The sequence below is a fragment of the Orcinus orca genome, chromosome 12 (assembly GCF_937001465.1).
Source record: "Orcinus orca chromosome 12, mOrcOrc1.1, whole genome shotgun sequence".
In the NCBI taxonomy this organism is placed as follows: domain Eukaryota; kingdom Metazoa; phylum Chordata; class Mammalia; order Artiodactyla; family Delphinidae; genus Orcinus; species Orcinus orca.
The window spans coordinates 20,499,230-20,511,872 of NC_064570.1; the positions used below are offsets into that span (position 1 = coordinate 20,499,230).

A 12,643-nucleotide genomic window follows, 5' to 3' on the forward strand; every position below is an offset into this window, starting at 1 on the left:
AGTGGTTGAGAGTCCGCCTGCCGATGCAGGGGACACAGGTTCGCGCCCCGGTCTGGGAAGACCCCACATGCTGTGGAGCGGCTGGGTCTGTGAGCCATGGACGCTGAGCCTGCGCGTCCGGAGCCTGTGCTCCACAACGGGAGAGGCTACAACAGTGAGAGGCCCGCATACTGCCAAAAAAAAAAAAAAAAAGGCCATATATGACAATCCCACAGCTAACATCACACTCAACAGTAAAAAGCTGAAAGTTTTTTCCTCTAAGATCAGAATCAAGACAATGATCGCCACTTTTATCAACATAGTATTGGAAGTCCTACCCACAGCAATTAGGCAAGGAATAGAAAGAAAATATGTGTACAAGTTAAAAAGGAAGAAGTAAAACTGTCACTATTTGCAGATGACATGATATTTTATATCTAGAAAACCCTAAAGACTCTACCAGAAACTGTTAGAATATATGAAGTCAGTAAATTGTTGGTTACAAAATCAATATACAGAAATCTGTTGCATTTTTATACACTAATAACGAACTACCAGAATGAGAAATTAAGAAAATAATGCCATTTCCAACTGCATCAAAAAGAATAAAATACCTAGGAATAAATTTGACCAAAGAAGTGAAAGACTTGTACACTGAAAACTGTACGACATTGATGAGAGAAATTGAAGACTCAAATAAATAGAAAGCTATTCCATGCTCATGGATTGGAAGAATTAATATTGTTAAAATGTCCATATTATCCAAAGCAATCTACAGATTCAATGCAATCCCTATCAAAATCCCAATGGCATTTTTCACAGAAATAGAACAAACAATTCTAAAATTTTTATGAACCACAATAAACCCCAAACAGCCAAAGTAATCTTGAGAAAGAAGAAAGGTGGTGCTATCACAATTCCTGATTTCCAACCACACTACAAAACTTTAGTAATCAAAACAGTATGGTATTAACATAAAAACAGACACATAGGTCAATAAACCAGAATGGAGAGCCCAGGGATAAATCCACATGGATATAGTCAGCTAATTTATGATAAAGGAGCCAAAAAAATACAATGGAAAAAGAACAGTCTCTTCAAAAAATGATGTTGGGGAAACTGAACAGCCACATGCAAAAGAACAAAACTGGACCACTATCTTATACCTTACACATGGATTAAAGACTTGAACATAAGACCTGAAACCATAAAATTCAAAATCCTAGAAGAAAACATAGGTGGTAAGCTCCTTGACATTTGTCTTTTCAAGGACTTTTTCAATTTGACACCAAGGCAAAGGCAACAAAAGCAAAAATAAACTAGTGAGACTATATCAAATAAAAAGCTTCTGCACAGCAAAGTAAACCATCGACAAAATGAAAAGGCAACCTGCAGAATGGGAGAAAAGATTTGCAAATCATATATATGATACAGGATTAATATTCAAAATATATAAAGAACTCATAAAACTCAATAGCAAAAAACCAAGCAATCTGTTTTAAACATGGGCAGAGGGTCTAAATAGACATTTCTCCAAAGACATACAGATAGCAAGCAGGTACATGAAAAAATGGTCAACATCATTAATCATCAGGGAAATGCAAATCACAATCACAATAAAATACCTCACACCTGTTAGAACAGCTGTTATCAAGAAGACAAGAAATAAGAAGTGTTGGTAAGGATGTGGAGAAAAGAGAACGCTTGTGCCTTGTTGGTGGGAATGTAAATTTGTACAGCCACTATGGAAAACATTATGGCAATTCTTCAAAAAATTAAGAATAGAAAAATTTTTGTTGTGTAAGCTACCCAGTTTGTGGTACTTTGTTACACCAGCCCTAAGAAACGAATACATATAGTTTTGACAGCAATTTTCCAGGTGATACAATTAGTTTCAGATACACAGAGGGGTTTTTACAATAAAACAAAACAAAGCCCAACCAGACCAATTGCAACCTTAACACAATGTCTTTTGATTGTAGACAGGCTTTCTTTGCAGTAGTCTTTGAAGATCTAAAGTCAAGTATTCAGCATGAAGGATAAAAAGGCATGTGTGACAAGCAACTTGTCACCAAGTCAGTTCCCTCAGAACTAACCTTCAAAACGAAAACTCCACTGTCTGTCCTCAGTGTTCTTGGAAGGCATGGTGGGTCTAGGCAATGCGGCCTTACACAGACTAGATCCACACTCCTCCAAAGGCACTTACATCCACTTCTTTCCTGACCTGCTGCAGTCTCTATAAACTAACTTTGACTAGTTCTGTCAGAAGAGACAGGAAAGGAAATAGCTAGATTCTTAGAGGTCTCTCAATGGCTGGGGCTTTCCACTGCTCTTCAGCACTATTCTCAGATCCATCCCACACTGCCTTATTTGGATGGGGATTCCCTGAATCCCCTTTGAAACTGGAGAAGTCCCCTGGAGCCACGGGGGAAGTGGGTACTGGCCTGCACAGGCTGAGAACTAATTAGTGACTTCCACCTGCCTCCCTGCTTAGACCACTTTAATACAGGCTTTGCATAGCATAGAAATTAAGGATCTAAGGCTCAGGATCAGGCCTCTAAGGATCAGGGGGTTAAGCTGCCTAGATTCAAATCTTGTCTCTGCTACTTACCGGCTGTAAGAAAAAACGTGGAACCTAATTGGTTTGTGACTCTAATTCCTCACCCATTAAATAGGAATAATTCTAGAACCTATTTTTAGGTATGTTACGAAGTTTAAATTCTTTATTACATATAAAGAGTGTAAACTAATACCTGCAACATTGTAGGTACCTAATAAATGTAAGTAATTATAATTGTGCCATATCCTTTATGAAATTTCCATAACATTGAGAAATTATCAAGTCCAAAGAAAATATTTAGAAACTACATCCTTATGAGAAATTTATATATATATGATAAAATATATAACTATAATATCTATATATACTTGGGAAAGACACTTCATCTTATCAAGTTCCAGTTTTTAACCTGTAAACACAAGATTCTGCACGTACACTGCCAAGAATAGCGTGTCTGCACACACATAAGCTAAATCCCTCTAGTTATTTAAAAATAATTGCCTCTATACATCTAAAAGCTTCAAAATCCAGCCCTCATAATCAAGAAAGGTAATTGGTGTGTGGGAGTATTTTATTTCTTTTTAAATGGGTAAATTTTTAAAGAGAGAATATTCTTACAGTAGAGCATACTGAACCAAAGAACATAGTCATATAAAACAATGATAATCATTTCCTGAATTTCTTCTAGAATAATTTTGACTCATGTTTATTTGTCTTCAGATCCTACACTATGTCATCATTCTACTCTTAGGGAAACCATTAGAATATGACTAATTCATTACAATTGGTACCTATTAAAAGATTAAGAACCAACTGAGATGAATTCAGGAAAAAAAAGGCATCACTGAAAGACATGTTTTTATGAGTGACCCATCAGGTAGAGGAAAAAAAAAAATGTAAAAAAAAAAACAAGTAGCATAAGTTTACAGGAAATATGGGGCTAGAGAAACAAGTACCACAGGAATGAAGTAAACAGACAAATGCAGAATGTGGGACATTAAGACATTATGGACCTGGTTTCTTTCATAAATCAATGGCATAGAAAATAAAAAAACATTAAAAAGAACTTAGGAGACATAGCAATCAAATGCACTGGGAGGAACTAGTGTGGATCTTGATTGAAACAAAACAAAACAATACAAAAAACAGTTGTACAAACACATTTTTAGACAATTGAGAGTTTGAATATGGACTAGGTTTTATACAATTCCAAGTTATTGTTAATTTTGTTAGTGTGATAATGGCTTTGATGTTGTATAAGAGGTACAGCGTGAAGGAGGGGTGAAATAAGCTGATGTCTGGGGTTTGCTTTAAATACTTCAGCAAAGGAAGAAAAAATATATATACATGTGGCAAAATCTTGGTATAGTTGTCCCTCAGTATCCATAGGGGGTTTGTTCTAGGACCCCTCAGATACCAAAATCCGTGGATGCTCAAAAACCTTATATGAAATGGCATAATATTTGCATATAACCTACGTATATCCTCCCATATCCTTTAAATCATCTCTAAGTTACTTATAATACCTAATACAATGTAAATGGTATGTAAATAGTTGTGAGTACAATGTAAATGGTATGTAAATAGCTGTCCACACTTGGCAAATTTCAAGTTTTGCTTTTTGGAACTTTCTGGAATTTAAAAAATGTATATTTTTTCAAACCAAGGATACAGAACCTGCAGATATGGAGGGTCGATTGTAATTATTAAATTTGAGCAGTGGTTATATAGGGGCTCATTTTACTATTTTTTCTTCTTTGTATATTTAGATTTTTCATAATGTATCAGTCTGCTAGTGCTGCCATAACAAAAAAATCACAGACAGGGTCGCTTAAACAACAGAAATTTATTTTCTCACTGTTCTGGAGGCTGGCAATCTAAGATCAAGGTGTCAACAGGATGGTTTTCTGGTGAGGATCTCTTCCTGGCTTGCAGATGGTTGCTTCTTCCCTTCCCTGTGTCATCACATGGCCTTTTCTCTGTGCATGTGCATCTCTGGTATCTCTTCCTCTTCTTATAAGGACACCAGCCATATTGGGTTAGGGCCCCATCCTTATTACTTCATTTTACTTTACTTACTTTTTTAAAGGCCCTGTCTCCAAATACAGTCATTTTGAGGGTTAAGGCCTCAGCATGTGAATGTGGGGGGAACGTAATTCCATCCATAACACATAATAAAATTAAATTACTTTTGCAAAATGTATAGTTTTAAAATATTACTAGTTTTTTCTAATAGGTAAAAATATCACTGCATGTAATTTTAGCCTATTAAAATTTAAAGGTAGAGGTTGAGTTTTACATCTCATCCTTGCCATAAATAACATTTTTACAGAGTGAATAATAATATTAAGTATCTAAATAGAACTATTTAAATTTCCTTTACAGATTTTTTTCTCTTAACATTGTCACATATTGTAATTCAAGACAAGGTAAGACAGGTATCATAAGAATATACATGCCAAACATATTCCCAGCACACTTGTGATAAAATTTGGGAAGTAGTATATGGGAGAAAAGGGACAGAAAAAAAAACCCAAAAAGGCACTAAGTTTTCAAGTTGTGTGTCTAGGAGAATGGCGGAGCTGGTGGAATTATGTAAACTGAAATACGAAGCTAGTTATAGTGACAAGATACTGAGTTCAGGCTGGAATATTGAGTTAATAGGTCAGGTAGGAAGCCCAGGGGAAAATGACTCACAATCTCTCAGGGCTAGAGATTCACAAGTTGTGTGCCTGCAAGTGATTCAGAATAAGCTTATTAAGGACATGAGTAGAGAGGAGAATGAGAGAAGACAGAAGAGGGAGAAGGTTTGAAGCTGGAACACTGAAGAACCACCCACATTTAGGAAAGGGGAAGAGGAAAGTATGGAGATAGAAAGCGCTTGAGTGTTGTAAGAACCAGGAGATACAGAGTCACAGAAGCTAAGTGAGGAATTGTTTGCTGCCAGAGCTGACATTATTTCCTCAATTCAGAGATAATAGCTTTGAATGGACAGATAATTTCATGTAGGATTTCCTTTAGCTTCTTGATAATTGCTTTGCCTCTGCTTAGAGATGTTAGATATTTCCTTGAGGCTCTTTCCAATCCTTTCTCCCTCTCCCCAGCAAGTGTACAGGTAGAAAATATTGAAAGACTATATAAAATGTAGGTATGTGAAATCTACATAATTTTGGATTATTGATGTATGACATGGGATGCCCGGGAATCTGGCTTGTTTTGAAGTGTTCAACCTGATGGATTACCAAAGGAACTTCTAATTAGGGTACTATCAGGTAGATGTCATGTAGCCAATTTTTAAAAATCCATTAATTTTCCTTTAAAAAAAGAAAAAGCCCTGGGAGGAGAGTGCGAAGGAGGGGCAGGTCAACCTGGTAAATGGTTCAGAGAAGTCAACGATGCTGAAGACTGAGCCCAGTGTATCAGCAATTAGGACATGAGTATTGATTGCGAAGGAAGGAGGTAAACTAGAATGGTGGGGAAGCCCAGATTCCAAAGGGGTGGATTCTAAGATGCTCTGCAGAGAGTAAGGGCCAGAATTTGAGGCAATGGCGATAGATACTGACAAAGTTTGATGGTAAAGGAACATTAGCTATAGGTAAATAGTTGGAGGGAATGGCAGAGCTGTTAGACAATTTTGTATTAATATTAATAATTTTTTATTTAAAGAATAATAGAGGCCTTAGCTTGAAGGTAGAAACCCAAGAGCCAACAAAGGGGAGGACTTTGAAAACACAAATAAGAGGTGACAATTGATAGAGTCTAATCCTGGAGCAGTTGGAGGTTTGAGGTTTAAGGCACAAGGATTAGCTTTTGCTGGGAGGAGCAGTTTCTCAGAGAGAAGAAGGAAGAAAGATAGATAATGGGAAGATGAAAAGATATTTGTGGAAACTCCAGGGGGAAGGAAGTACTTCTACTGGAAGTAGAAGGCACCTCCATCCATTGAGAGTGAGGAGGGGCATCAGTGGAGGTCTTGGATGGAAAAGGTTTAGAACTGTGGAGATAGAACATGCAATGGAGAGAGGATGAAAAGGATACTAAAAAGTGGTAAATGCTCTTCTGAGATTATATGAATTCACAGTGGATCCAATTAACATATTCCTCTGGTGTTCCAGCAACACGAAACAATTTGGGAAAGTAACAGTAAAAGTGGTTGGGGGGAGATTCCTGACCCCGACTGGAGGGAGGTCTAGGGAATGAAGAGTTTCATGGTGGTAAGGAAATACGTGCATTAGAAAAAAAAAAAAAAAAAACCTATACTGGGTAGGGAGATAAGGGAAGTCAGAATGGAGGTAATGGACTGAGAAAATAGGAAGGAGTTCTAGGGATTAAAGGTCATAGAGACATTTTTTTTAGAATAGGAAGCAAGACAAACCAGGGCAGAACGAGAGGCTGCCGTGTGAGATGAGAATTCTATAATCTTGGAGTAATATATTCACTAAGTCAGTCCCTTACATGGGTAACTAATGAGTTCCTGGAAATGTGTTCAAAAGGCAAATGTATAAGGAAAGAAAACCCATAAATGTTATAAATGGTTCTCATTACTACAACAAAGAAATGATTACAAAATTCCTCATTATGGTTTCTGCCAGCTCTGGCTCCTTCAGGCTTGAGCCAACTGGGGAGCAAGTAAGAGTTATAGCCTCCCTGCCCCCACCCTTGAACCCCAAGCAGGAAGATAGACAGTGGCTGGCATCAAGCCACCCCTGACCCAGGCACTTAGAGAGATTAAACCTGGCTTCCAGGGTCAGGCCAGGCTGTCTAGTTGGAACAGGGGAGGGGACAGGGATTGAAGCTGTCATTAAGGGGTAGAGGCTGTCTGCCAGAACCATCATGAACTACCCCACCACCCACTGGGTGGAGCACGGTCTAGACTCTGGGACGTGACCCCCCCAGCCTCCTTCCAGATGCCATCTGTGGGGCAGCAGAGGTTGAAGAACACTGTCATTCGGTCTGGAGCACTGGGTATTGGGGCCATAAGCCACCAGCACTACTCAGGCTCCCCTAGGAGCCTGACCTGTTGGTGAGCAGCTGATAGCAGCACTCATTACTCAGCAGCTTGTGTCATCTCTCAGCAGATGATGACCCAGGTGGAATTTGGTGTATGAAAGGTAGCTGGGCTATGGGGGTGGGTATTAATGTAGAGTGTACAACTATACAGTCTGTTCACAACTAAGATACTGCATTTGCAAGTTGAGGTCCGCTGGATTTGCCAGTGAAATTTGTATATGAGGGTTGTCCTAACTAGATATGTAACTAAGGAGAACTGTATTCTCAATCTGGGATTGGGGGATGAATTTGCTTTATTTTATTTTTATATATGTCTGGTAGATCAAGCTTGTTATTTATGTTTTTCAAACTTCCTATATCCTTACTATTTTTGTCTGCTGAACCCAACAGTAATGTAGAGAGATTCTGTTGAAATCTCCTGCTATAGTAGTTTTGGTTCTTAAACTGGCCCCTGTACACAGAGGGCAAGGACAGACTTAAGAGGTAGACCACTCCAGATTGCTAGGTGGCAGGTTTAATAAGCAAGGGAACTTACACATGAGGCTTGTCTGGGGCGGCTAAAAGGTGAGTAGAACTCTGCACCTACCAATCTTAAAAGTTTATATAGAGGCCTTAACTGGGTTCAGTCACGTACACAGTCCAGATGGTCTCAGCAACACCTTTCTCTCTCAAGGCTATGTCCTTGAACATGGCTTGCACTGTGGGAAGGGTGGGTAGAGCAAATATTCCAAGGACGGGGGTGTGGTGGGGGGTTAAGGACCTCTGATTGCCCAGGTCCAGCTCTCAAGTCTACCAGTGGTCACGTCCTCTCGATGACCTCCTCCAACAAGTAGTGGATTTGTCAACGTTTCCTTGCATTTCCACCATTTTTTGCATTTTATATTTTGATGTAATTTTAATAGAGTTGTTCCATAGCTTTGCTGCAACAAAACAGTTATAATACTTCAGGATATACTGTCTTATAACCTTACTCTTGAAATCTGTGAGTAGAGACAAGTATCCGTTTTAATCATTGTATATTTTTTTATTGGTAATACATTTATTGTTTGGTCTTGTTAGAGAATTATACCATAAGTGATTTGCTATTCATCTATTAAAAATACAGAAGGGGGGCTTCCCTGGTGGCGCACTGGTTCAGAGTCCGCCTGCCGATGCAGGGGACGCGGGTTCGTGCCTCGGTCCGGGAAGATCCCACGTGCCGCGGAGCGGCTGGGCCCGTGAGCCATGGCCGCTGAGCCTGCGCATCCGGAGCCTGTGCTCCGCAACGGGAGAGGCCATAACAGTGAGAGGCCCGCGTACTGCAAAAAAAAAAAAAAAAAAAAAAATTATATTTCAATTGCTGAGCATCAAAGCTGACCTTGTGCGCAATGAAAAAATGCAGAGTGGAAGTTATTTTGTCTCAATATGCTTAACTTTATGTTTATTCGTTCATGAGCTATATGTATACATTGTGATAAAAAAATACAAGGCTAAAAATACTAAATATTTATTGAATGAAAGTTGAATGAGTAAAGTCAATTCTGTGTTCTTGTTTTTTATAAGAGGTGACTCAGATTGCAGTTTGGCCAACATATTCATTCACTTAACACATGTGTTTTTGTTTTTGACCTTTTGATCCCCTTCACCCATTTCTTTAAACTTTGCTTTAAATTTAGGCTCAAGAACCTCACATCTTCTGCAGGTCATTTAAGAAAGCACCTAGAGTTCCTTTCCCCCTCCTTTTCTACTCTCCAGCCTGCTGTATCTACATCAGATGGTCTAACGTGCTCTACTTGGAAGTGCTTAACTGCATGGGCTAAAGAGCACGGACTCTGAGTCAGCTTGCCTGGGTAAACATTAAAATGTTAACTGTGATTCCCTTCATTAGAGCCACCATTTCATCCCCTCCTCAGAATTTCTGAAAAATCACCTATTCCTTGAAAGTTGCATGTATGCCCCCTCTCTCACTTCCTTTATTGAATTTGTTTTTGAAAGTCTTTGAAAGTTCACTTCCTGCATGAATGCTTCCCTGCCTGAGGGAGAGGTAGTGAACTTGCCTTTTTTATCTAAACCTGTACCTCCCATCCCCCAGCCCATCCAAAGCCACAAGGTGACTGACTAGTTGGGGGGGGGGAGGCACCAACGGATTGCTTAGAGGCAGGTATTTTATTTTCTGTCTTAACAAAATATTGTGGGTTTTTTTGCACAAATACAATAAAAACAAAACTATGGCTTCGACCTCACAATTTACAGGATTTGACGTCCTTTTGAATTTTTTCCCCATATTTCTTAGATATAAAATCTTTTCCCTCTGAGAAACAGGCAAGAAAAAGGATGTCCCTCCTCATTCTTCCCCCACTCTTGCTTATGGTCCTTTTATTCTTTGTTCTCTCCTTTTTCCTTTTGCTCCCTCTTAATTTGATTTGCACATTTTATTGGCCAATAGTGACTCAAGAGTGGAGACAGCGAGAAAAAATAGAGGGGAAAGAAAAAGCTCTTTGCTATGGTGTCATTTTACAAGAATCAACACCCATTGACTTAATAAGCACCACTGGGCTTCCCTGGTGGCGCAGTAGTTGAGAGTCCGCCTGACGGTGCAGGGGACACGGGTTTGTGCCCCGGTCCGGGAAGATCCCACGTGCCGCGGAGCGGCTGGGCCCGTGAGCCCTGGCCACTGAGCCTGCGCGTCCGGAGCCTGTGCTCCGCAACTGGAGAGGCCACAACAGTGAGAAGCCCGCATACCGCAAAAAAAAAAAAAAACCACCACCAAGTACCACTTCATTAATTCTTTTATGAATTCATTCATTCAACAAATATACTGTTATGTGCCTGGCACTACACTAGGCACTTTTTCTCGTTCTACAAAAGCAAGTTGTGGGTCTAAGCTTTACGTTTTGTTCTTCTGCTATAGAAACTTAAGAAAATAACTACTAGAATTGATATCTTCTTTTCTCCCACTTTGCAAGACATGTGACTTTGTGTATTTTTGTTAGTTTCTTCTCTTCTCACTGAAGTGTAGGAAAAAGAGCCAAGGTTTAGAATTCAAGCAAAACTGGGTTCAAATCCCAGCTATCTGTGTGAAAAGAGACATTTACACAGTTTTGAGATTTCAGCTGTTAATGGAGGGTAACTACAACTAGAAACAAAGAGATGTAGAGATTCAGAGAGATTCAAAAGTATGTAATTTTTTATACTCTAAGTGCCTTATACAAGGAGACTTCCTTTCATTATGCTATTGTTTGTCTTAGTTTATAAGCCCTTTGGGGATAGTTTATAAACCCATTAATCTGAATTGCAGTAGTATTAATAATCGATAGAAAAAGTAAACACATAATGCTAGCCGAGCAAGCAAATGTGTAACCTGAACACATTTAAGTAAAGCCATTTATTGATTTTGCAGCAGGGTACTTCACATGCAGGCCGTGTAGTTTCAAGGGCAATCCATTTGCTGCTGTACTTAGCTGGGGAAATTCTGCAGTGAAAATTCAGAAATACAGGTATTTCTGAGGCACTTCGTTCCCTCATGGGGGGAATTTCTTCTTTTCTTGCTCAAACAATAAAGTTATAGTGATATATTTACACATCAACATTTGTGAGGTGGAACTGTGGAAAAACCGGGTAGTTGCAATGTGACAGAATTGGGTTGTGTGTGACCATGGGCCACGAGCAAGTTACATGGCTTCTCTACGCCTGAGATTTTTGAGCTGTAAAATTGGCGTAACGTTTGTGCATGAATTATGTGTACTTAAAACATCTGTCACATAATTGACAATCAGTGTCATTTCCTCCCCTCTCAGGTCCACCTGACCGGTTACAGGGAAATCATCCCGATAAACAACACCTGTTGAGTGTGCCAGGCCCCATTCCAGACGTTTCTCGCCGTTCGCCTCATTTAATTCTCGCAACAACCTGACGGAGAGCATTTGACACATAAAGCTAATGAGGCTTCAGCAGCAGGCCCCCTTACTTACACGAGTCCCCCCCGAAGTCCTGCATCTAATTTCCTATCTTCCCTTGAAGAACACCCCTCCCCCCATTGTTTACGTTTCAGGCCCCACAAAATCTCAATTCGTCCCGGATGGGTACTATTCTTTTCCTAATTTTGCAAAGACGGGTGAAGTAAATTGCGTAATATAACACACTTGTTAAGCAGTGGAGCAAGATTTGAACCGAAGCAGCCTGACCCCAGAGCCCGAACTCTTGGCAGCTGGAGGTGATGCCAACGGTGTCGCTGGGAGAGAGAGGCAGAGCGGCCAACGCCGGGGCGGAAAACCAGCGCACGAGTCCCCCGGAGCAGCTACGGCGGGCAGGCTGGGGTCGGAGGGGATCACCCCGCCGAGGCTCCCCGCCCCTTCCTCCCCTTCCCCTTCTCCTTTTCCGCGCCGCCGAGCCGGAGCCGCGCCGCTCGCCCCGCGGCCGCCCGGCCCGGCCCGCTTCCCTCCGACTGCCGGCGCCAGGCCGCGGGGTCCGGCTCTGGAACTTTGCAGGGAAGAGAAACTCGGCGGCGAGTCGGAAGGACGAGAAAGTGAGGCGCGCGGCGGGGCGGGGCGGCCGCCGGAGCCGGGCGCGGGGGGCGCGGCGCTCAGGTGGGCGCGAGGGGCCGGGTGGGCGCGCAGGCGGCCGCGGGGCGGCAGGTGCCCCGTGCGCGGCGGCCGCAGGGTGCAGGCCGCCCGGCGAGGCCGCTCGGGCGTGCTGCGGGGCGTCCGGGCCGCGGGCGGCCGCCTTTGTGCGGCTCGGGGCGTGCTTCCCCTTTCTCTCCAGCCCGCGGCTGCTCGCTCCTGCGCGGGGCGGGGCGGGTGACGGTGACGAGGGAGCGGAGGCGCTGCCACCTCCCGCTCGCCCCGCCGTCTCCCGCGGGGGGCGTGTTTTGCCTGATCCAAGTTCAGGGCGCACAGAGACTGAGGGGGCGGAGGGGGCTGGAGGTCTGCGTTACCAAAGGGTAATCATTTCTGAACCACCCCAAACGTGAGAATCTCAAGTTCAAGCGTAGCTCGTCCCCAGAGAGACTGAGTTGATGGGAAGAAAATGACAGAGTGGAGGCGAGGGAAGTCCCCATAGACTTAAGGAGAAAAGGGACCGGGGGCCGTGGCACCCCGGGCACCCTAGGCGACGCACAGC

General features: G+C 42.0%; 2 protein-coding genes across 3 annotated transcripts in view; one reads left to right on the forward strand and one right to left on the reverse strand.

Moving 5' to 3' along the window:
- Positions 1–8,452: 8,452 nt before the first annotated feature.
- The window catches only part of LOC125960723 (translation initiation factor IF-2-like), a 35,494-nt gene continuing 31,303 nt past the window's right edge, over positions 8,453–12,643 (reverse strand). The window contains exons 2-3 of the mRNA XM_049695627.1: positions 11,668–12,423; positions 8,453–8,844 (exon numbers count right to left, since the gene is read on the reverse strand). Of these exons, the coding sequence (XP_049551584.1) occupies positions 11,671–12,423 (753 nt within the window). The 3' untranslated portion in view covers positions 8,453–8,844; positions 11,668–11,670. The remainder of the gene's footprint in view (positions 8,845–11,667; positions 12,424–12,643) is intronic.
- The window catches only part of PLAGL1 (PLAG1 like zinc finger 1), a 100,006-nt gene continuing 99,273 nt past the window's right edge, over positions 11,911–12,643 (forward strand). The window contains exon 1 of one of the 2 annotated variants that reach the window (XM_033405808.2): positions 11,911–12,050. The gene's annotated coding sequence lies outside the window, so the exon portion shown is untranslated. The remainder of the gene's footprint in view (positions 12,051–12,643) is intronic. The other variant, XM_033405824.2, reaches the window with a different exon arrangement.